Genomic DNA, 24690 nt, shown 5'->3' on the forward strand with positions numbered 1-24690 from the left:
TTAGTTGCACAATTTACTTTCAGACCTCTGCAGACAGGTGGTTTGCTCTGTTCGGTTACTCCATTTAGCAAAAATGGCCCAGTGGGAAGCTCCTGGTACCGCATTAATTAATTAACTCCCTGCCACTGAGAAAGGGAAAGTTTTTCTTACGATTACTCCCTCCTTTATTGCTGTCATTGGCAGTCTTATATTCCTATACAGGAGGTTCTCCTCAGAGTGGTAGATCTGTACGCCAAAATTAACGCAGCGTAATATGCTACCATTTTAGTTTGGAACGTGCTTCGAACAACAATTCCGTGTTCATAGCTGAATGTAAAGGAAACACTTTGGAATTGCACAAATGCACGGCAAGCCCCAAGACATTGACAAATAACTTGAGGGCCTCAATAGCACATGTGGTTTTTGTGTGGGCATCTTTTAAAAATAAAAGAATTTATCTGCATATAATGGTGTGTGATAGACCTTGCCATCCACAGCTATGCCACTGAAAACAGTCACTCACCTCAATAGATGTGCATGCAGCTCCACTGCTATGGTGAAGAGTAGTGGGAATAAGGGACACCCTTGATGGGTCTCTACCTACGAACACAGAGTCTGAAAATCATTTGCCCATTTCGGACTCTTGCTGCTGGTCTAGATGTAAAATAAAAAGGTGCAGGCCAGGAAAACCACAACCAACCTCCTCCGTTCCACTGCAGTATACAGATATCACCAGTGAAGGGTGTTGAGAACGTTTTGGGCATCTATGCATTCCACCACTGCTCGGTGAGGGGAATCCACTGATCCATCCATAATTCAAAGCCACCTGTGTGAATGCTGTTTTGCGACCGGTGATGAACCCACTCTAATATGAATCAATTAATTGTTGCATCAATGGAAGGAGCATACTGCCCAGGATTTTGTTCAATAGTTTGTAATCGGAGTTAAGCAAGAAGAGGGGTCTGTGCAATGCCTTTTCCATCACATTCCTTCCTAGCTTAGGAAGGGACACAAGTAAGGTCTCTCTTATCACTGGGAACAGGCAGTCTTCCCGTCTCACAGTAGTGAAAGTATCAGCTAACACGGAAGCCAGGTAGGTCTATATATGTTGTATAAAATTCAGCAATTCAGTCCAGGCATTTTCCCATAACCATCTCCTTTACCAAAGCTTTAGTTTTAACTAGATGTGCTAGTTTCTCCCTTTCTTTTATCAGCTTTTCCCAGAACAGGTCTTACGGGCCTCTCTTTCTCCACTACTCTCAGTTTGTCCTCTAGTTTCCCTATCTTCACTGTCTTGAGCAATTCGCATGTATAACAGTCGTGAAGGCTTCGCATTCCATCAGTATGGAAGACGTGGTATCCTTTTCTCATTAATAATATTTTGAATTGCCTCACAAGTCAAGTGTCGAAACACCTGATCTTCTAAGTGTCGCAACGAGCACTCAGCTCGTGCTACCACCATGTGCAATCGGGTGGCACTGGCTATCTTACGGAGTCCAACATACAGAGCATGCATAAAGGAGTAAAATGTGTAACCCACTGGCATTCCTCGTCATCGTAAAGGATGGTAGTGGAGGGTGATATCTGTCCAAGTCTATACCTATTATGAAGTTACAGTCCTTACCCACTATCACTGGGTAATAAGTAAGCTTCACTAGGTGCATTTTTAATCAGAAACACAGTCTGGTCAAAACTAAGGGCATACGCATTTTCTAATGCAATATCCCTCCCATCCAGTCCGACACTTACTATGACCTAAAACCCTCGGAGTGCACTATGGCTGTGGTAACCTGGAACTGTACCCCTTGGTGAGTACAGATCAGGATTCGACTGGCATAGGCTCAACAAAGTGTTTAGTACAGCCGCCCTTCCAGTGTTTCTGTAACATCAGATTCTCTACCCGTGTGATGTGCTTCTTGCAGAAAGACAAGGTGTGCCCCTGTCCTTTTAATATATGATTGCACCCTGTACCTTTTAGTAATGTAATGTAACCCTCTAACATTCCAGGCGAAGAATTTAAAGCTTATTAATGTACACCTTGTCATAATGGATAAGTTTTAAACCTGCAGGTCAGCACGCTATTTATTGGAGATGAACCCAGTGGGACCAATGCTAAACCTTTACCCCATGGAGCCTTAGTTTGGCATGCAGCATGCACGAATACCGACAACCCCACACTAGGACTGAAAGGTTACATACCCCTATCCAAAAACAAATCTAACACAAATTGATAAAGCAGACTAATAATCTAGAGGGGTAGCCTTGTACTCCAAGTTTTCTCCCTTCAATCCACTGCCCACACTGTTGTGACATGGTTAAGTATTCAAATACTCTTCCCTTCAAGGGAGTTCCTATAGATTGCACTTTAATGTTTGTACCCATGCAAGGAGGTTATAGGTTCTCTGCCATCTTAGGAGGCACAGTAAGCATCCAGGTCATCGTACAAGGAACCTTTGGAGTCGAACTAAAAGCTGGTGCTGGTCAATGTGGGAGCATGAGTCTTTCATGGCTTGCATTGATCCTGAAGGTTGCTCACTGTCTCCAACTCTGCACCCTCTCTGCCACTGCATATTTCTCTAAATCGCTGTGACAGTGTGCCTCCTTTGTCTTTTAGTCTCTGGAATTGTAGACAAGTTGTGTACCCAACCTCATCTTTGGTGCTGTACATGTCGAGCCAGCCCCTATGCGTCCTGATGGTCAGTGAGCAACAGGACTGTGTCGCTGGTTATGACCTTGATCTTTGCAGAAAACAGTAAAATAACACACAGTCACGCTTCATGTGGATCTATTTTTAACCTCCAGGAACAACGATCTCTTATACCGATTTCTCTTAGTCTGGAAAAATTGAGACATTGCTTTTTATTGTCCACTCTTATCTGACCCATTTTGTGGGCACCATGGAGTATAACATCTTGGTAGGGGAGTCGGCGGGCCGTCACTGGTCTCGAAGGGGAATCTGGTGGTGAACGGCATATTGGGATCAGTGGGCTTTTTCCAATGCATACAACTGTGAGAGTCCTGGGGACGCCACCTCTGGTTTTAACCATTGTTCTAAGTAACTCATCATGTCACCGCCATTCCCCTTATTCTGGAAGACCCACCACTCGGGTTGCTGTTGTGGCGGGATCTGCCTTTAGAGTATTCAGCCTATATTCCAAGAATGTAATTATCCAGGACATGCTTCTGCAGGATACTGGCGTTCGGTTGAAGTTCTATCACATGGGTCTTCTGCTTAAATAATGCGATCAGGACGCTTCTTCTGCTCTTCCCTTAACCCCATATAAACCCATATCAACCTATTTTTGTTTACAATGCTTATCTGGTGGTGGTCATCACTTCCACAATTTTACCATACAAATCCTGCTGCGAGACCTAGTGGGTCATTTTAGACTGAATGAAAATAAGCGATGGAGCCTCAGCTGACTGCGAACTGTCTTTGATGGCCTTTGTTTCTCCCATTTGCCTAAGGGTTTACTGGATTTGATGCTTAATAAAATTAGATTGCATTTTTTGAAGGAGAGGCCAAGGGGTGTGAGTATTTTTTTCAATTTTGTTTTAAGTATTTATTTTCAAATACATTCTTAATGGCTGGTAAACATGCAATTCAGCAGTCAATAAAACCTTAGTGTCAATAAGGAATTACTGAACGAGAGATGCAACCATACATTAAACGCTATTAACTTTCCGATCCACGCACTGCTCTCGAAAAGCGAACTGGGTGCGGCCAACAGGCCTCTGTGCACACATTGAAACACAAAGTGTTTATTATAGAGAAACACTCACCCCATCCCACCCTCTTCCTCCCCCCAGGTTTCCAAAGAAAATACAAAAATAACGTACATGGATATCTAATCACTGAGGTCACAGTGCCATTCCACAAAGTCAAATAAATGTAATGAATTATTTTTAGACTAGCAATATAGCTCTAGGTTTCCTGACTCTCTGCCCTCACCCTCCATCTCAATATTCTCCAATACGTTATCCTACTCTGTGGGTTCCAGTAATATAAGGCCATAAAAGCACAAAATGCAAATCAAATACAGTACATACACTCATCCGTTCACAGGGCACCAAAATACACCTGTTTGAAAAGAATCACAATGGATTTAAATAAAGCTATCACCTATCCCACAGGGTAGCCTCAACGGTCTGGAGACAAACCTATTGTCCTACTCGTATATAAAGTGCTTGTGCAATACATGAGCAACATGATGCTGTTTATCTTATACCAAGCATCGATTTCAGATAAAGTGCGTATACAGTACATGTGAAATGGCGAGGTTGTTACAATAGTCCATTGCACTCAACCATCACTGTAAACTAGTTAAAGTGCATATACAAAAGGTGAGTGCGTTAATGGCGTTTACATTGCTCTAAAAAATAAGTTCAGTAAAATGCTTTTGTAAAAAGAGTACAATCAATTCATGCAATCATCAAGATGTTTTCTAAAAGTATAAAAGACTTATAAACATGCATAACAGATAAGAGTCTATTAGTTGTTGTACAGAAACTTCAATTTCAGTGCCATATGAGCTTAGACAATAACCTTTCCAGTATACCTTCCCCACTCAAATAGTTCTTTGGCCATCTTTAGTGCCTATCAAGTCAACCTTTTCCAAGAATGCAAGGTTGTTAGCTTCATACGTTCCAGTAATATCTGGCATAGCGTACCAGCCCAGCAAGGTGTCTGTAGCCTTCTCGTCTCTGCGTGTTTTTTTCCATGTGAGCTTATTCAACACCAGCCCACTCAATGAGGTCCCATTTCCAGACCTCATTCTTCAAGAGCTAATCCAGTTGATTGTTAAGCTCCAGGATCATGTATTTCCTGCTCAATTTAGTTTTTTAGGACTATCGGAGATTTTTCCTAGTAGGCATTTAAGAACCTGTTTAGGGACATCCCTGACAGTTACATGTTTTACACAGGACAGAACATCCGCCCAGAAAGATATAACAGTGCAGTGCCACAATATGGATACAAAGTCTAATGCCATCTTACCGCAGCAAGGAGAGCATTGTCCCCTATCTGGGTATATAGAGTGTAGTCTTTTTAAGGGGCATATATACCATGTGTACGATATTATACTAAATCTGCTTGAACCTGGCGCAGATCGATACTTGACACACCCGCTTGAATTTTTAACCAGTCTTTAGGGGCTATTGGATCGTCACTAACTTTCTGCTAGGCCTCCACTTCACGAAGCCGCTGTAACATCCATTTGGCACATAGCGCCCTATATATGTATGATAAGTCGGGGACTCCCCACCATAGATAGTAAAGTCACCAGTCTATGTGTAGAATCAGGAGCATCCGGGAAGTTCAGCCATGGTTTGCTCACCATGGCTGCTATTTTGGCATATTGCAAGAATTGACCCCCCCTCTTATACCAAAAGATTCCACCTCCTCCTGCATGGCGATTAAGCCGGCCTCCGAAAAGAGGTCAGACAACATTATACACCATTATACATCCACCTGATCGCCATTTAGAAACTGCCATAATGCCACCTATTTGGGCAAATGGGCGCAAAATCCAGATATCCAAAATCGGGGTGTACGTGTGCCGCGGATTATGTGTTTTATGGTTCTGTACCAAAGCCTACCCATGATCGGAATCAAATGAGGAAAAGAGTCTGGGATATCCCGGCCGTGCAGTTATAGCGCTCTGAGCTGATGACCATTGTGCGTGCCTTCTATCAAGGATCCTTCCCAATTAAGTTCATCATCCAGCCAATGTACAGCGTGCTGTAGCTGGGCCACCAGATAATCAAGCTCTAGGTCTGGGATCTCCATCCAATCTTTATACCATGCTCTTTCAAGTGTAGCAAGGGCTACTCTGCACTGCTTACCAGCTCCACCATCAAGGAGTCCAATTTCCGAAATACGTCTCTTAGAATCTCATACATGGCCCCTTGGAAGACATACAAACACCTAGGCAAAACCACCGTCTTAATCAGTGCAATTTTACCCAATTTTACCCAACAGGGCCAGATTTAAAGTGCTCCAGAACGAGATTGAGGGCTGGAGACTACGAAGCACACAGGCCAATTTTCAGGTTGAACTATTGTTGTTCCCCATGCATGCCCAGATATGTAAAATGATCCACCTTCCATCGTAGTCCCATAGGAGGAACAGGGTCAACTTAGCACTATTAACCTGCAATTCCCGAATACTCCCAAAATTCTCTCAATATATTGATATATAAAATATAAAAAGAAATTAGAAGAAATTGAGCAATATCGGGCCCGATATATCAGGTTGTCGTATGTATACCATGGCGTCATCTGCATAGAGGGACACTATATGTTCTGTTTTGCCAACCCATATATCATGCAGGGCTTGTCTGAGTCTACAGGCCAAGGGCTTCTTTGCAAAAAGCAATGGCGACAGGGGTCACCCTTGACGGGTGCCCCTTTGTAAGCCTGTGATCTCAGGGACAAACCGGCCCATTCTGACCCTGGCCGTGGGAGAACTATACAGCAGCTAAATCCACTTGATATAGGTGCGATCCAGTCCTATACTCTCTAGCACCTTCCAGGCGTAGTCTTATCTCACCAAGTCAAAAGGCTGTTAAATATAAAGAGAGGCAAGCACGTAATAATCGCCAGGCAACTCTCAGGAGCAGCACATGGGTCAGTCAGCGTAGATTACGCAGTGTGTTCCGACGCAGGATAAATTTTAACTGATCTGCATGGATCACATGCGTCAGGTGTGGGAGCAGTCTAGCCGCGAGCATATGACTAAGGATTTTCTGGTCCACATTTAACATAGATAGTGGTCTATAGGAAGTCACCTCCAGTGGGTCTCTGCCATGTTTTGGCAACATTAAGATTAAGGCCTCCCTAATAGACTCCAAAAGGATAGCTTTATCCAGGACCTCTGTATATAGAAATAATAACTTATCTATAAGGGCGTTGAGGACATTTGTAAAACTCTGCTAAGTCACTGGGGGGAGCTGGACTCTCGGCAGACTTCAGCGCCCTTACTGCTTTCAGCAATTCTTGTTTCTCAAGGGGCGCATTCAACTGACTACAGTCCTTGGGAGAGAGGCTAGGCAGGGACAACTAAAGAAGATAAGTGGATAGCACTCTATTTGCAAGGGTAAGTGGGGCCTCCTTGTAGACCGTTCACAAATGTGTTGCAGAGGCCGAATCAATAGAACATCTGAGTGTGCACCAGTCAGCCCTGCTGGTCCCAAATCGCCAATATGGGTTACACCTCTGTCTCGGATCTGATCAGGCATGCCAGCAACCACCCCGCCTTATCCTCCTGCAGCATCCCGCATTACAGACATGCTTTTCTAACTTGTCCCATAATTTGCACACTCTACGACAATGTTTAACCCACTCTCTAATGGGTTCACGAGAAGCATTCAGCGTTTTCTCCAGCAAATCTAGCCCAGCCTCCTGTCGCATCAGGTCCCCCTCCAACATCCGGCGGATACCGACTGTGGTGGCCATACACATGCCATGCAACATTACTTTCAATGCGTCCACTCCAACGCCCTACTGCTAGCACTATTCCAGTTTTGCACAAAATATTGGACCAGGATCGCCCCCAGCGTGATGTAAAGGTTTGATCAGTTAAGGAATTCACCCCTCCCAAAATCCCACCCTTGGGCAGTAGTCAAATCACCTTCCCCAATAAAAAACAATAGGCTAGAGGTAGCAGATCCCGCCCCAAGCACCCACCCAAATCAGTCAACTAAGACAAAATAATTACAACTACAGATACAGCATCTTCAGTCCAGAGAACCCACACACACTGAGATCGCAAGCCCACAAGAAGCTCAGCAATACACGCAGGCCCAGTCCCCCCAGACCGCCCCACTAAGGGCAGTAAAACAACCAACCCAGCAATAGTATAAGCAGGACAAACATAAGATAGCACATTCAGTGTCATTGTTAACAGTAGTAGTAAGCCTTAAAAAAACTTAGGGAAGTCAGAGCGAAACTCCCCAGTTTCTGTTGGTTACTTTGGAGCCATTCAACACCTGAACCACAGGGAGCGTCTGTGTTCAACAAGCACCTAACCCTCACTCAACTAGTGCAAACCACATCACTCTGGGTTTTAGTCACCAAGCACAATGGAAAGAAAGAATTCTGTGTGGCCAATGGTGAAAGGTCTGCCCCCAGGGTTCCGTGCGAGCAAACCAGGATACGGTCGCGCCCCAACGATTCTGAAGAGTGAGGTCGACTAACGGGTGTGAGGCATCGGCAAACTGATCTACCTCCCACTGCTGCCTCTGTTCCCTCCAGTCTGATGGTTGCTACTCCTTGCCTATTCTCAAGGACTCTACCCAATCCGCTGCCTCTCTAGGGGATTAGTAGAAGTGCACTTTATTCTCGTATTGTACTCCAAGGTTTGCTGGAAATAGCAAACTGTATTTAATATTATGTTCACGTAACTATCTCTTAACAGCCAGGAATGAAATCCAAAGATCATGCACTTTCCTTGAATCACCAGGAAATATTAGGATGGCTTTGTCTCCATACATAAGGGAACCATGTGCACGTACATGGTGAAGAATGGAGGCCCTGACCCTATAATTAAGAAACCTTGCAATGAGAGCATGAGACAGCGCGCTAGGGCAAGGGACGGGCCCAGTGCACTCATTCAATGGAGAAAAAGTTAGAGAGTCCTTTAGGTCCAAGCTCCGTAGTTATCGACCTTTCTAGGAGGAGATCCACTGTCTGGCCCTCCTCTCGCTCAGGGAATCGAAGGACTTACCAGGTCTCACCAGAGTTATGCCAGTAACAAGCCAGAACGTACAAGGAGTCCTTCAAACAACTTGCTAGAACCTGGAGCAGATTGTTTTCAGGTGTGTAAAAGATATTGAGCAAGAAGGACGCAAAGAGTGGGGAATGCCAGATGAAGGTGGAGTCAAGTTTGTATAGCAGCAGAGCAGAATCAAAAAGCTCGGTGCATGTCACACCACAGAACTGCAGAAGGGAAGGAGAAAACAACAAAGGCGCATGAGAAGAAAGCAACTGTGGTTGAACTACAACCGAGAACTATACAGTTAAGCAGTTTAAGGCAACTGGCCACTAGTACTGCTGTTGCTTCTTTTTAAATTCGCCCGGAAGTACCCATTTGTTTCTTTGGTTAAACTGACCTCGACGTCTCACCTAATCCCTCTGTGGCCCAGCCGCCACTGACCAGCCCTCCAAATACTCCCTTTGTGCTTCTTCCTGCACTTTCTCCAACTGATTTTTCATGAATCCCCGAAGAATTAAGTTTTATCTAGGGTACTCCCACCTCTGCCTAGGTGATAACCATTATTCTTGTCCGTGATGTACTAACACAGAGTTATTTCGGGTTCAGGCATCTCCTTTGTGTCTGGAGGCTACAGGCAGGATCCTTTCACCATGTGCTATGTGGCACTTGTTCCTTCCATTCCCTGTTCTAGCAAGGGTCATGTACAAATGCTCTAATAGCATTACCGGATTCTGCTCCAGCCTTTGTTCCTCAGGGGACCCATTGCAGATTTTCAGTCAACAAAATGGGCTCACCCCACAGACTCTATGCTAAAGTGACTGGCTAATTGGTTTTCCCTCTTGACCCTGTTTCTTGCGATTGGATACAGAGGCACTCCATTTAATGCGGCCTCCCTCCGTTATATTATTATGGCCTTTAAGTACTTCTGCCCCCTCTGGGTAACCTTCGGGTCATCTTCCTCCACTGGCCAGGTTAAGAGCTTCCTGATGTGTTTGCGCCGAGGGAAGGGAGGGGGGGAAAAAGAGAGGCAATGTGTAGTCGGGTAGGTGGGAGAGGGGGCAGAGCCAAGCTCCTTCCCCCTGTTCACCACCAGGCCTCCCAGTTATCTGCAGTCCTGTTCGTCCTTCTCCTCACTAGGCTGAATCTTCATAAGCTACGTCCTCTTCCAGCTTCTGCTGCCAGAGCCCAGTGCCTGTAGGCCCTCCTCTGAATGCCCTGTGTTCAGGACCACTGTATCCCTTTTATGGTGCCCTTCTGCAGTGCACTCATCCTCTGGGTCAGTGTTGTCAGTCTTGTACACTACTGCTGATCCTTCTTCTGTGGGCACTTGGACATGGTGACATCTTGCTTGCTTTGCGGGTGTCATATTGCATCTCAGTAGTGAGCAGTGCGGCACTACTGACTTAACTATTACCCATGTGTGAAATAAGGGGGGCCGAGGCTCTCTAAGGTCCCAGATCTGGTGCCTTCTATCAGCTTTCCTGAATCAAGCAGGGCAGTGCAGAATGTATGAGAGATAATGGGTGATCGAGGGTGTTCAGGAAATTGCTGCCAGCCATGCTTCAGCTGATTACAAACAAAGATAATTTGGCAAAAATTTTCAATATTCTACCAGATCATTCTCAAATTCATGAACTAAATATTAATGAATGGAAAGCTCTCCTGACAACGACAGAAAAGAACATACTCAGAAGATTTTGATAAATGAGCTTGAAATAAATATTTCTCTTTGAGCTGAGCCGGACATAAATATTTTCTTGACTAGCAATTATAATGCTATTTTTGAACCTTTAATTTCAACAACAAATGAAACAGAGTTTGTAGACTGTATGAGAGATACTAGAAATGTTGCCATGATTCAAAATGAGGAGCAAAGGCACTGATCTCCTGTGGGGGCCGAGCATGGCGGCTAAGTGCATTTTCTCTCAGAACCCTTAACAGCAGAAGTAAATCTGATATAGCTGCACATCCCATACATCTCTGTCAGTGAAGGCAATTCTCTGGATTATCCATTAGTGAGCCGTAGGTTCTTTCAACTTCTTAGAGTTGAAAGCGTCCTTCCAGCCCACAAGACCTGTTTTAGTGTGAGACAGCTAAACAGCCTTGAAACATACGTTCATCTTCTTGGGAGGGTAGTTTTTATTAGATTAATCTGGTCATAGAAGAGCAATAAATGCTATAGCAATAAAAAATTAAATAGGATGCAGGAATATTGATACACCAGTCCTAAATTCTGGTTAAGGCGCAGTCTTAAGTCCAAGGAGCACAGGTCTGGCAACTTTGATTGAAAATATATCAACACATAGGAGAGTTTATATTCTCACTAATGGAAGATACAAGCCTTTAAGACACCGCTTGCGCTTAGTTGTGTTGCTGGTTCCAACCTAAATTTAGAGAGGAAAAGGACCTGAGAAAAGCTTTTAAAAAGTCACTTGATCAGCATATCTCAGGAGGAGATCTGCAACTGGTTAAAGAGAAAAAATAAGAAATAGGGGAAGCAGAGCAACCATTTTACTGTAGGAGATGACCTGGCATATTAATGTGGATGAAAGACAAAGACACAAAACGAATATGGAAACCAACATGTCATTCGGATGATAACGACACACAAAACATTAATGACCCAATCCTAGGGACGGAATGGATCAATTACATCACATTCCTTTATGTTGATGTGGCCTCGACCACCTGGCCACTGGCAAAATATATACATCCCATAGCTCGAGAGTCTCAATATGGTCGCAATTAATTTACATTTTGGTGCCTAAATTGACTATATTATTCTAGCCTGATGGTAGTTATGTCTTATTGCTGATCCCAGCCGTAATTCAGTACTACACCCACCATTTAAAATAAGGTAACATAAATCATCCTTGTGACTAGTGTATTATCACTCTTTTAGACTGCAAAGCAAAAGGTTATGCAAAGATTTCATTGAAGAAAATAGAAATGTGGGTGTAAAAAGAAAGAAACCTTAACTTTCCATCAAGTCGGATGCACAAAGTACCAGGTTGTTCCTCCTCATAAGCGTGTCTCCTGGGGAATTGAAAGCTTTATCAGATGTACAGCTCAATATTGGAACTGTATCCCCCATTCTGTAAAGTCTGCCTCAACCTTCTTGGCTTTAGAAAGTCCTTCAAAACCTGAATGTACGATAACTAACTAGGTCTCCTTTCTTGGATCACCGGCAGCACCAAGAGGCATCCGGGCATACGAGTGATCTATAAAACTTTTCATCATCATCAAAAGACTGTGGAACATTAGACAATATTACCTCTACTCTCAAGCTGACGATATTCAATCAGTACTCTTAAATGTCACAACTCGGTGACATTGGTTCAGTTCCAACATGACCCACTGGCTTATTCTCATCCTCCTCCTGGGTCTAGAGGCCCAGCCTGCCTTTGTCCCCCCCCCCCACCCATATTTTTCCGCACTAGCAATATTCTGACAAACAAATGCACACCGCGCGTCTTAAAGGAATATGCAAAGACAGTTTGGCCCTTGCGGCTAGGCACGTTGGGCTACTAGCACACTGCACTGCCTTGTGTTCTGCTTCAACTCTTTGTTCTTTTATCTAATCATATCTAATCATAAAATAATCTGGTTGTAAGTCAGTAAGAGTTTACGTACATGATGCTTGATCATGATGCTATTCCTTTTAAGAATTGCACTCCAGAACAGGACTTTGGTGGATTAAAAATACATTTTAGATAGGCCTGATTGAGCCAACTGTGCCAACTTGCCTCTAAACACCAAGGTTCCATAAATCAAAGATGGCACAGATTTTGACTTACGTCTGGGTGAAATGGAGGATTACATTGGCTTGTAGAGTTTTTTTAAAAAGTGTTCTCAATGTCACAAAAAGCCTTTGCAATGCAATAGTTCTGGCATTGGCGAGACTTGGAGCTATTGCCGTTGTAGACATAAAAGAGGCTGCCGTGCTGAAACAAAGTGCAGCGTCTGTGCACATAAAAGTTATGCGCATGGCGGCCCGTGAAATGACTGCCAGTGTTAAAAAAAAATAATAATAAACATGAAAGTGGACGTTGTGCTAAAACATTAAGCACGGTGTCTATGTACTGTAAAGTTATGAATGCTTGAAGCGGGCGCCGTGGTGATGAAATATCAATAGCAGGAAATAAAAGAAGTAGTCCCTAAACAAAACACAAACACCTACAGCGTAAGAAAACTGTATTCGGCCGGGGCTTCTCGACATAAAACAGAAGTGATATATCGGGAGCACAAACCAATAAAGAGCCAGGAAAGAAGAGCAATGCAGGAGTGAACCAATGGCAAGCAGCAGGTGACGTTACACTCCATATACTAATTACATCAGGTCTTGCAGACATCGCATGCGCGCTGCCTAGGCTCAACCTAAAAAGGCTGCTTTAACTGCAAGGGCATTTTAAAGAACCTTAGAACTTGCCCACCTTTCCTGCTTCACTCGTCCATATAAGAGTTTATGTTCAACTGAATGATTTATACCCTACCAACTCCCGGGAAATATAGATTTCTTGCACCTGTATGAATCTTGGTTTTCTTAACCTTCACAATTAAATAATTTCAACTAGTCTATTGATGGCAACGTCCACTAATGGCTGTTGCTTCCATCGTAACCGTGTCAACAGCATATTGCAGAAGACTAACTCATTGTGCTCCATTAGGTGGAAATTTCTTGTCCCGTTGGCACAAGATCCCATGTCTAAAGTACAGAGAAGTAAAGAGGATACCATATAGCCCTGCTTGAACCCATAATTTATTGTGATGTTTCTGGTTATTGTAGTTTCACTGCGGATCTTGAGACACACTCAAGTGTCCCAGTGCAGAAGCCGAATCGTCCTAAACAATTAGACAGAATTGAATTTTTATCTAAAGAATATCTCCATTAAAACATGTCCAGAGTAGCTAGTTATTCAAAAAGCAGGCAAACAACCTTTGTCTTGGACTTCCGACTGCTACGTGGCTCTAGATATTAAAGTCCATAAAATGGGATTCTCCTTGGTCAATATCCATTTTTAAATCTTAGAAGAGAAAACCTCAGAATATTCTGACTTTTCAAATGTTGTGAGGTTCAGTGCCTGGATTATGATGCATTGCATTATATATTTATAGACAAATACTTTGGATTACAGCCTGAATAGTATTTAACAGATAGCACAAAACAATTATTTAGGCAAACTATTTGATTTCAGATATTTCTCACAACAATAGAGTTTCAGCAAAAATAGTAAAGTGAAATACAATTTAAACTATTTTTTGCTAGCTTTGCAGGGCACAGGAGGAGACATCCTCAGGTGTTCTGGGCATTTGCCCAAAGCTGATAGCTAAAGACTTAAAATCATGGTTTAGAATTCTTGAGATTGGCAGCGTGAAACAGGTTAGGGTTTATAAATAATAACTAGCATTTAATACGTAGCCTTGATAAATTTCCTGACACCTTTGTGGACACTTAGGGGCTCTGTAAGACACACAATAGTTGTGCTTGAAATGGGACAGATAATAAAACAACTTTGGTTAATTAGTTCTGTTTAGACATGAGGTTTATGATGAAATATGCTTTCTAAATAAGTACATTTTGTTATAGTCTTACTTGTATATGTGTGTACTGTTTTTTTTATTCGTTCTTGGAAGCAGCAATTTTAAATAATCAAAACTAACTTCATTTAATTATTTGATAGTAGTGATCAAGTAAAATAAATAAAAGGGGTAATGTAAAAAGCCTGCCTCAGTGTGCAAGTATTTTTAATAAAACAATGTTCCTTGCCAATAAGATACTAATTGCTTGTTACAAGGTCCCCATGTGAATGTTCCATGTATGTGGCATCTGAACAAAACCAGGATATTTCAAGCCACCAAGGAGTTTTGGGATGGCACGATGAGTAACTTAATTAGGTCACTGAAGCTAAAGACAATTTGCATATAATCATTATGTGCATATTTAGAGATACTTTATTCCCTGCGCATGTTATTCCATGTCACAATGGGCAGTTGCTATGACGTACTTTATTTTGGGTGAGTTTTAAAAAGATTCCATACAGAGTTTCATGGTGGGATCTCCATAGCTGTATGAATGGCGAAAGCCTACAGCATAGGAAGTGAGTAGTACAAGAATGTCCTTTACATTCTAGTAAATTTAGCTCTACCCACGCTAGCCTGTGAGAGGGTCTCCCACTTGCTGCCAAACACTGACCAGAAATAATTTAAAGATTTTGTATTTAATTTGTATACATGCTATTTATACAGCACCCAATGGCCTCAAGGGACAATGGAGCACTTTACATAAACCCGGGGATATGCTTAGAAAGGAAGTGTATGTGAAATCATTTACAAAGCACAAGGGAAACTCATAAAGGAATCTTTTTCACCTCGGGCCATGGTAGATTCTATTTCCGTGAGTTGCGGGTGGACAGCAATGGGTGACAGTGAAACATGCATATTCTTCATGTTTTACTTTTTTTTGTCAGTTAACAAGGTTTTGAGATTTCTACTACAGAAAATGTAAAGGCTCCAGGGAGGCAAAAGGTAAATGGGCATCTCCAGTTGCAAACAACCAGTACAACTTCAGACTACAGGAATTCCCACCACAACAGTGTGTTTCGGTTTTGTTCCAGCCATTCCGTTCACATTAAGTTTAGCCATAGCTATCACTATAATAATGTTTCTTTTGAAACAAATTCATAAACGTACATTTTTCATAAAACAAAAGAGTGCTACACAAAGTTGCAGGTGGAAAACAATAAACCAACTGGGCGTCAAAGAATAGTGCTCATCTACACAGTTCGCTTAAATTATATATATAAATTAAAAACACTGCAAATGTGTTAGAATGACTCACTTAATAGCATTCACAGTATAAACATCCTAAAATGTAAAGACCCACCACGATAAAGGTACACATAAATTTCGATTCAACAGCAGAACAGAATAACGTGTACTGACAGCAAAAGTGCTATACAAACAAAACGACTGTGCAAAACAAACAAGAACACATTTTCCACTGATCTGGGGTGAGATGTGCTTTTAATGAGTGTACCAAGTCTTAAACATCTTTAAATTTTTGCAAATTCATAATACAGATGTAAACTCTTTCTCTGGACACTAGCATGCTATAACAAATAAGGAGTGCAACATTGTATTTTAGAATTCTCTACATGTTTCGAGTTATCATGCTACATTGCTTCACAACAACCTTAAACCTGACTGTAGACATGAATAAAAATGGATTATAAAAAAAAAAAGGATCTTCCACTAGATCAGCACTGCACAAACATCAGCAAAGTGTGGGAATTTTTACATGATATAACATTAAAATACCACAAAACGATGATGGATGGAATACTGAACATTGCCGAACAGTCACCCCCATTACAGAGATCTGGGTTAAATACATCCTTTTTTGCTCACCATATCACCCCAGTTGGACCCAGCCATATGCAAGTCAGTCTTAGCATGCTCCCCATGGGAAAAGTCCAGCCCGAACTGCCAGGCCAAGTCCTCCGTGGACAGGAAACAAGCATCCTGGGACCAGTTTCAGGGATTCACCCCTCATCAGGCAAGCTAGCTTGAATCCAATGGCATAGTGAGCACGGGACCGACGTCTGGGCATACCCTTCCTACTTGGGGTGACTATGGCAACACAAAAAGATGATAGATGAAATGCTGAACATTGTCAAACATTCACCCCCAGTACAAAGATCCGGGCCAAAATACATTGTTTTTTGCTCACCATGCCATTCCACTTTGTACCCAGCCATATGCACATCAGTCTTGACCCTGTTACCCAAAGGAACAGTCCTGCCCAAACTGCCCTAAGACCAGTCCCAGGAGGGCCTGGCAGTTCAGCCTGGACTGTTCCCACAGGGAACAGGGTCAAGATTGATCTGCATATGGCGGGGTCCAAACTGAGGTGGCATGGTGAGCAAAGAAAGATGGATTTAACCCAGATCTGTGACTGGGGCGAGTGTTTGACAATGTTCAGCATTCCTCCCATCACCTTTTTGTGTTGATATGGTCACTGTAAGTGGGAAGGGTATGCCCAGACGTGGGTCCCTTGCTCGCTGTGACACTTGATTCAAGCTGGCCTGGCTGTTGAGAGGGTGATGCCTCGAAACCAGTTCCAGGATGCTTGTTTCTGGTCCAGGGAGGACCTGGCCAAGCAGTTCGGGCTGGAATGTTCCTGTGGGGAACAGGGCCAAGACTAATTTGCAGATGGCTGGTTCCAAACTGGGGTGGCATGGCGAGCACAAAAACGATGGACTTAACCTAGATCTGGGGGCGAGTGGTTGATAATGTCGGGCTTCTGTCCATCATCTTTTTGTTTAACATTAAAATATCCTGGGGGCATGACATGAGGCCTAAACTTAATAAAAGAAGGTGAAGAGAACCCTAATTACATGGATTTCCATACCGTAGTTGAATTGGATATATCGTATAGCTAAAGTGCCAGAGTAAGCGATTGCTGTCACTGTAATGTTATATTATGTTAAATTCACTTAGTAAAATATGCAGTCACCATAGGTTTCATGGCGCTACATAGTTACCAGGAGCAAAGGCTTCTGAGTCACAGGGACTCTAGGATGCGGTCTATTAATTAAATGCCTGTATAAAAAGCCACGTTTTAAAGTACTTTCGAAATCTGAGGAAGTTTGTTTCCATGCACAGACAGGTTGTGGAAGCGAGTACTATAGCGTGGGAGTTAGAACTGAGAAACTTCATCCACCCATTTTTTCTCTCCTATATTTTAGGACAGTTAGATAGTTTAGTCGAATAGATCAAAGCGCGCAGCCTGGCACGTTTCCTAATTTTCTTTATTCAGGAAACATGGGACCAGATTGTTTAGGGGTTTAAATGTAATCCAGCAGGACGTAAATGGAATTATATGTCTTATGAGCAGCCAATTAAATTGTTTAGGGACAGGTGTCACATTGGACCTTATTAGAAATTTTAAAATGAAAGGTGCCATTTCGGTCTGAATAAATTGTAGCCTTTGAGTGGTCACAGCAGGTAACCCCAAATAGATAGAGATGGCAAAATCTAATTCTGAGATGATAGTGGCACAGATCTCAGAGTTTTCAATGGCAAAAGGAGTGCCAATTTCCTGAATGGTTTTAAAGGAAGGCACATCTAGCAGTGACTGTTTCTGCCCGGGCTGCCATTTGAAGGGTGGCCAGTTACCACAATACCCAAACTTTTTGCCAAGGGTTTTGTGATTGGGAGTTGCCCAGTTTCGATGGCCAATAGGCACTTGACCAGAGACCAACATGATTATTTAAAATACAATCTCTGTCTTGCCAGCGCTGAGCTTTATTTGGTTGCTGCTCATCCAGGGCCAGATAAATGTCATTGTGTTCTAGAACTCTTTCTGGGAGGCTGCCGAGTCATTAATATGGAAAAAGAGTTGAAAGCCATTTGCATAATTATAGTCTGCATCCTTTGGTGATATGCACATTGAACAAGTGTAGTGACAAAAAGGTGCACTGAGGGACTCTGGCCATAAGCTGTGATATAGTTTATGTGAAAGGACTGAGTTGAACAGCTCAGTTACGATAATTTAGAAACAAAGTCAGCCAGCTGAAGGCTGTGTCCCTCAGTCCAACTGCCCTCATGCAACCCACCAGAATCGTACAGTCAACTGTGTCAAATGAAGCGATAACTCTAAAAGGAACAGTGCTGTCATCTGGCCCCATCACTGTCCAATCTCAAATTGTTAATAGCCAAGAGTATCATTGATTCTGTGCTACAACCTAGATGGAAACCGTCTTGTAGTGGTTCTGATTAATTAATACAATCCAGCTTGTGTAGAGATCAAATTTGTTGGTCAAGATACCACGAACCAGTGCATGAGAATATATAAAAGTGTGTTCTTTATTTTCATCTTGTTAAACATGATAAGGACGAGACAAAGCCAACGCGTTTCGTCCCTTGAACATTGAGACTTCTTCAGGGCATAAAAGATTTTTTACAACATAGCCCATTAGTAGTCCATCAAGCTTCTTCAACCGATTGGTCCAATTATTAATTATTCAGAACTCTGGCGCTGGATCTATTTATGTATCTTTCAAATACTATGTTATGGTTTTGAAAAGGTTTTCTTTGGACTGATTTGTACAGAGAGCTTCTCTCATCTTTTTTGCAGAATATGTAATAATTGGAGTGTTGTTGGGATGGTTAGCCATGGGAGTGGAGCACCTATTCTTTGGGACGACTGAGTGTGCTGTGATCTGTGCCACAACCAGTCTTTTGCTGAGGTTGGGTTATTTTTTATGATAGGCCTAACTCCAAGGAGACTCTTTTGTGCAATTAAGGTTTGTTCAGGAGTTTAAAGGTGTGTCTTCGTTTGTTCAAAGCTTCATGTATTCTGTTCATATACACCAGACATTTACTTTTTTAGTAGTAACTTTCCATATTCTCCATCACATCAGGCCCATACTGGACTAAAATCCATCCCAGTTTAGGATGGTTTCCTTACAGGATTAAATACTGTTTTCACTGTCACGATTAAGCTAATCTCTCAAAACTTGTGAATCCACCATCTAAGGTAGAAACAAAACAGGCTTAATAAACCAGCTTTTATCAGTTTTGAAACGATTTTAAAATTTCAGGTTACTTATGATAAAATATGGCTAGTTCTGTTGCCTTTAAGGTTGCATTTCAGTTCTGCTCTGTGCATCTTGTAGTTGAAGAGTTCAAGCAGCGGGCACAAAACCACACCTTCGATTACTTTGTCTTGTACACGTACAAGCCATACTCAAGTTAATGGATGAAATTGCTGTCAGCGAATAAATAAATGCCAACATTTGAAGTGGGACTTCTTAACCTTCTTAGCATCAGACAGTAATGCGTTCAGGGTTGACGCTGACAAGTAGTTAAATGTATGAGGCGCTGTACTGAACAGGCTGTCTCTACAGATGCGTCCCTATCGAGTGTTCATTTAACTTACGTTAACACCAGGCAACTTTATTGGTCGACATTAAGAAAGCTGGCCACCCTGTTACTTGAGAACTTCATATCCGAGCACAGAGGCGTGGCGTTTTCATCTACTGCTTACTCACTGCCTCGCTCAATGAATAGTCTGTAGTGGCACCAGCAGCAGCTGCTGGGTGTTAAATGGTTCAAGACTAGAGTTGTACGGCGTGTAGGGGCCTGTATATCGTGCGCTATGAAGAGGACACCTCAGCAGAAGGGGGCGGGTGTGCAGCGTGCACAGACCAAATGATAAACACTCTCGGGGCGTGGGCGAGGAGTGGCCGGGCGATGATGCTCACTTTCGCCACAAGTTCCCAGGCCGTTTCCCCACGCTTGAAACGTGCATAAAGCACTACAACGAGGGTCATAAGTGCAGAATTCCTCAGGGAAAGGGACAAGCGGGACATGAAGTAAGGTCTTCTTGGCACCGAGTCGTGGTAGTAATAGTTTTTGAATGAGGACTTTGATGACGCTTTGCTCTGCCCTGATTTTCTTTCGGAAAGCTTTAGCGCGCAAGAGATAAAAATAAAATTAGAAATTGACATTTGGAGACTGGAAAACGCAGATTTGAGGGTGGACTTGTTCTGGCAACGCCCACCACTGCCCCTTCCCAACTCCCCGAGCAGTGGCTGTCAGAGTTCCCGGGACCCCGCCTCACCTTCTTGATGTTGTAGAGTCGGGTCAGCATCCCGATGCCGCGGTCGTTGAGGATGGTGAGCTTCTCGGCCAGCTTCTGCTGACTCGGCTGCACTGCGGGGCGCGACATGTCGCCGCCGAGATCCGCCGCCGCCGCTGCCTCCTAATGACGAGCCGAGGCCGATCCGCAACTCCGTGCACCCGGCCCGCGGCTCCCCTCGGGCTTCTGCCGGCTCTGGAGCACAGACTGCGAGTGAATCTGGAGCCGCCCCAAAAGCAGTGACTGCACCGGCAGCCGCCGCCCACAGTCCTAGAGCAGACCGCAGGGGGCCCGGCCCGCCCGCTGCCACTCTCGCCGTCTCCCCTCTTCCGTCCTTCCTGCTGCGGGTCTGTTCCCTCGGCCGGCCTCCTCCTCCCTCCCGGAGCTCCGCTCCCAATCCCAGTTCACTCCCATCCCAGGCCGACGGTGGAGAGCAGCGATCATCGCCACAGAAAGAGGACTGACAGGCCGTGGTCCAGTGAACACCATTTTCGAATGCAACTCCTGGCATTTCTGCACAAGCACACTATTTTTTAGAAAGTGTTATTTGTAAATATGTTTTTTGGCAAGACGTTTATCTTATTTATTAAACACGGCGTGTGATTACTAGTTATCCACAGCGCCTGCGTGCTCTGCTCTCGGGGATCCATTATCTGTCATCTAATGAGTTTTCCGGAATTTATCCTGGGGCTCCCAATCTGGGCGAGTCAGAAATCTGTGCTCCCGTTCAATAATGATAGCGGAACACAACATACATATTGGATCTGTTTCCAGTTGACCCCCCTACACCATTCCAGCTGTAGGAATGGCGACACTTGTGCTCCCACATGTTTGCATATTTTATAGAAAGCTGCCCGAGGTCAGCTGAGCTCACCCTGCACTTGGTCTCAAGCTGTCCTCTAGAGTACAACCAGGCCCACTGGAATTATGCGGCTGGAAAGGGCAAAATTATGCGGCATGGTCGAGTAAATTATGCGGCAAGAGAAACAAGCATTAAAAATGCAATAGGTCTTGCATTTGATTAAGTTAAAGCCATTTGCTTTGCTAATGGTATTGTATAGCAAAGCAAATGGCTTTAGCTTAATAAAAGGCGAGACCTATTGCATTTTCAATGCTTGTTATTCCAGCTAATTATTGCACCTCAGGCCCGCTCGGAGAACGGAGGTTGCCTCCTGGTTGCTAATTTGCATGAATATCGGTGGGGTTTTCTCAACAGTGCACCCGCTTCAAGGGGTTAATTACTCAGTAAAGCATCGTAGCCTGCAGATGCTCTGCTTGAGCCCGCATCATCTTCTAATGAGGCCGGGAGCAGAGGCTTGGCTATCGGAGAGCCCGGAGCTGGTTCATCTTAAGAGGAGTTGGGAGAGTGGCGGTTGAGAGGCCCTCGGTTGAGAGGGCGGCGGCTGAGAGGCCCTTGGATGGGAGGGCGATTGCTTCCAACGGCCCAGTTTATAAATACTGCAGCCCAGTGTCACTGCACCAGCCTGGAGCGAGGCCTGCAGACCCTGCCTTTTAAGTAACTTCAGCCTGGCAGAGGAATGCTGACCATGTGCCGCCTCAAAGCGCTACATTTGAATGAAGGTCTCTGCTTTCCCATTACAACCTGACTCCAGCGAGATGTAACGGAGTGCAGGGTGGGGGAGCGAGATGAGTAAATGACCAAACTGCCTGTTATCCACTTACGCGATACTCAGCAAACTGGGACTTTTAAATGCACTGCTCGCGGGCACTTTCATGTGCGTGGCTGGTGCGGGGAGCTGCTATAGTGTGTTGCAAGTGGGCCACTCAGGGACCATCTGAGGGCTCGAGGTTGTGTGCAAAATAACCAGTAAAGGCTGCAGACTGGTATTCTTGGGAGTGAGTTAAAGCAGCAACGGGGCGGGTGGGGGAGCGAGATAAAGGCGGGTGTTTTAGAAGTGGTGAGGGAGGGAAAGCGAAAGCACGCCACCATGCTCGCGCATGTGCTCATACGGGGGGAGGGAGGGAAAACAAAAGCACACCGCACGCGGCCGTGAAAGTGAAAGACCACGCTAATTAAAACAAGGTAGCGTTGGACTGTCCACTGTCCGTACGTACGCGTGCATGTTTAGCTTTGGCTGAATGGCGAGAGCAGCCATCTTTGTCCATGCGTACACGTGCATGTTTAGCTTTGGCTGAATCGATTGCAAAAGGCACTCGCAATAGCGAAAATCAGCGCATGAGCGCTGCTAACGCCAGGCGAGACCTGAAAATGTGGCACTTTTTTTTATAGTATTACTTCATTATTTTGAAATTTATAAACTTGGTAACACTTTCTGGGCATTGATTACACATTGTTATTGGGCCTCACATCTAATGGTAATTAACGACTGGGTGTTTGCAGATAGGAATGATCCAGCGTATAGGGAGGACCACTGGGCAAACGTGTTAGGGGGTCATTTAGGAGCACTATATCGCCAGGGAAAAACGGGAGGCAGGCCGTCACACACTCAGATAGTTGTCGACGCATGGATAAAGGCCAATCGGTTTCTCGGCTGGGTTGGTAAATTAACGGAACAAACCACCCTCTGGGACAGTGATATGCTTCTGGAAGTAGGTAGCTTGCAAGGCTTTGGAAAATGGAAATTGATCGACATAATACGACTGGGAGATGTGTGGTGGGGGCAACATATGCTTACTTTTTCTGAATTACAGACTGATTATCAGTTGGCGGAAACAGAATGTTATAGGTATCTACAGTTGAGACATGCCTTGAGCAAATATTTAATGGAGGGGGAACAGTTGCTTGAAGATAGATTGCTATTGGACCCAATACCAGAGAAAGCATTATCATGCACCTATAGAAAGATAATCAATAATGCCCCAGATCTACTGATAAAATTAAGAGAGTCCTGGGATTCTGACGTAGGCTCACTAGAAGATGAAGACTGGGCGGAGGTGATACAAAGCCCCAGGGAGGTGGCGATTAGAGCAAGGTTCAGGCTGGTTCAATTACGAATAATTCACAGATCCTATTCCACCAGTATACTCATGTTTAAGCTGGGGCGCATTTCTACAGACCAATATCAGAGGGGATGTAATCAAAGAGGCACCTTCTTTCATATGGTGTGGGAGTGCCCGGTCATCCAGCGCTACTGGCGAAAGGTGATATGCATAATGTCAGAGGTGGTTGGACAGGAGGTTCCTCTTCAAGCCCGGTGGCATGTACCATGTGTATCAGGGGAACCAGCATGGCCTAAATACCCAAAAATATGGCTATTACTGGCCGCAGTGGTGGCCAAACTGAACATTTCCAGGGCTTAGGAGGCCACGCTAACGCCAACAGCGGCACAATGGAAGTGAGACATGGACTGGTGCCGTACCGTTGAAAAGACAGTATACGAGAGCAGGGGTTGTCCCAAGAAATGTGGAAAAGTATGGCAACAGTGGGAATCCTATAGGGGCAACTGGGAGATATCTGGAAGCTTGTAAAAGGAAGGGTAGGGGGATGATTCTGCTGCTAGATTGAGATCCTGATGGCAAAGTGTTTAGTGTAATATACAAATATGGACTGCTGATCATGCATAACTGTACTGAGGATGTGCCGATTATGTGACTCATGATAATGCAATATATTGATGCTGACGTTTGTTTAATAAAAAGATTTTTTTTAAAAAATCTGCGGATTATGTATCAGATGATAGATTATGTGGCAAATCCATAACTATGCAAAAGAAGGCGTGGCCGCACAATCGCATTATTCCAGTGGCCCTTCTTACGCTTGACTTAGTGTTTTTTACCTTACAGTTGCTTGCTGGTTTTATTTGTTTTAGACTGTCCACTATGTCTTCGTCCCTCCTGTGGATTGTAGCCTGTTTCTGTATTCTTCCACAAGTGCTCGGTTTCTTTAAACAGGCTTTTAAATTTTATTCTATCTTGAGATATTTGCTGCGTAATTTAAAGACAGAGGTCAAATGTCGAGCTCTGTCTTCCGGAGGGAGTTTGTTGTTTATTTTTCTCTCTCTGCCTTTAAAGAGAGAGGATTTATTTGACAATCACAATGGGTGCTGGAGATGTGCAGGAGGAACGCTGTACAATGTTATTATTTTTCTAGACCACAAAAAAATGTTTAGTTCAAAGGCTACCAGACATGGCAGCTGTCTTGTTTGCAAAGGCTTGTTGGGGTGCATTCAGAAAGCTTCCCTGGGAATGCGTTCCGCCCATTGCTTACTATTGGCTTTGTGTTTTGTAAGTCACATTTGCTGCCTTCTACTTGGTGACTTGATCTGTTTTAGACTGTTCTGTATGTCTTTGTCGTCACCCCGTGGACCAGGCCTGGTGTACTGTATCCTTCCATGAGTGCTGTTATGGCAACACATGCAGACTAAAGGCTACT

The 24690-nt window shown here is 43.9% G+C and overlaps 1 protein-coding gene across 1 annotated transcript in view; it reads right to left on the reverse strand.

Moving 5' to 3' along the window:
• The window catches only part of NCKAP1 (NCK associated protein 1), a 487736-nt gene extending 466965 nt beyond the window's left edge, over positions 1–20771 (reverse strand). The window contains exon 1 of the mRNA XM_085648703.1: positions 20319–20771. Within this exon, the coding sequence (XP_085504829.1) occupies positions 20319–20426 (108 nt within the window). The 5' untranslated portion in view covers positions 20427–20771. The remainder of the gene's footprint in view (positions 1–20318) is intronic.
• Between the last annotated feature and the right edge of the window lie 3919 nt (positions 20772–24690).

Source organism: Triturus cristatus, chromosome 3_2 (genome assembly GCF_964204655.1).
Source record: "Triturus cristatus chromosome 3_2, aTriCri1.1, whole genome shotgun sequence".
NCBI classification, from domain to species: domain Eukaryota; kingdom Metazoa; phylum Chordata; class Amphibia; order Caudata; family Salamandridae; genus Triturus; species Triturus cristatus.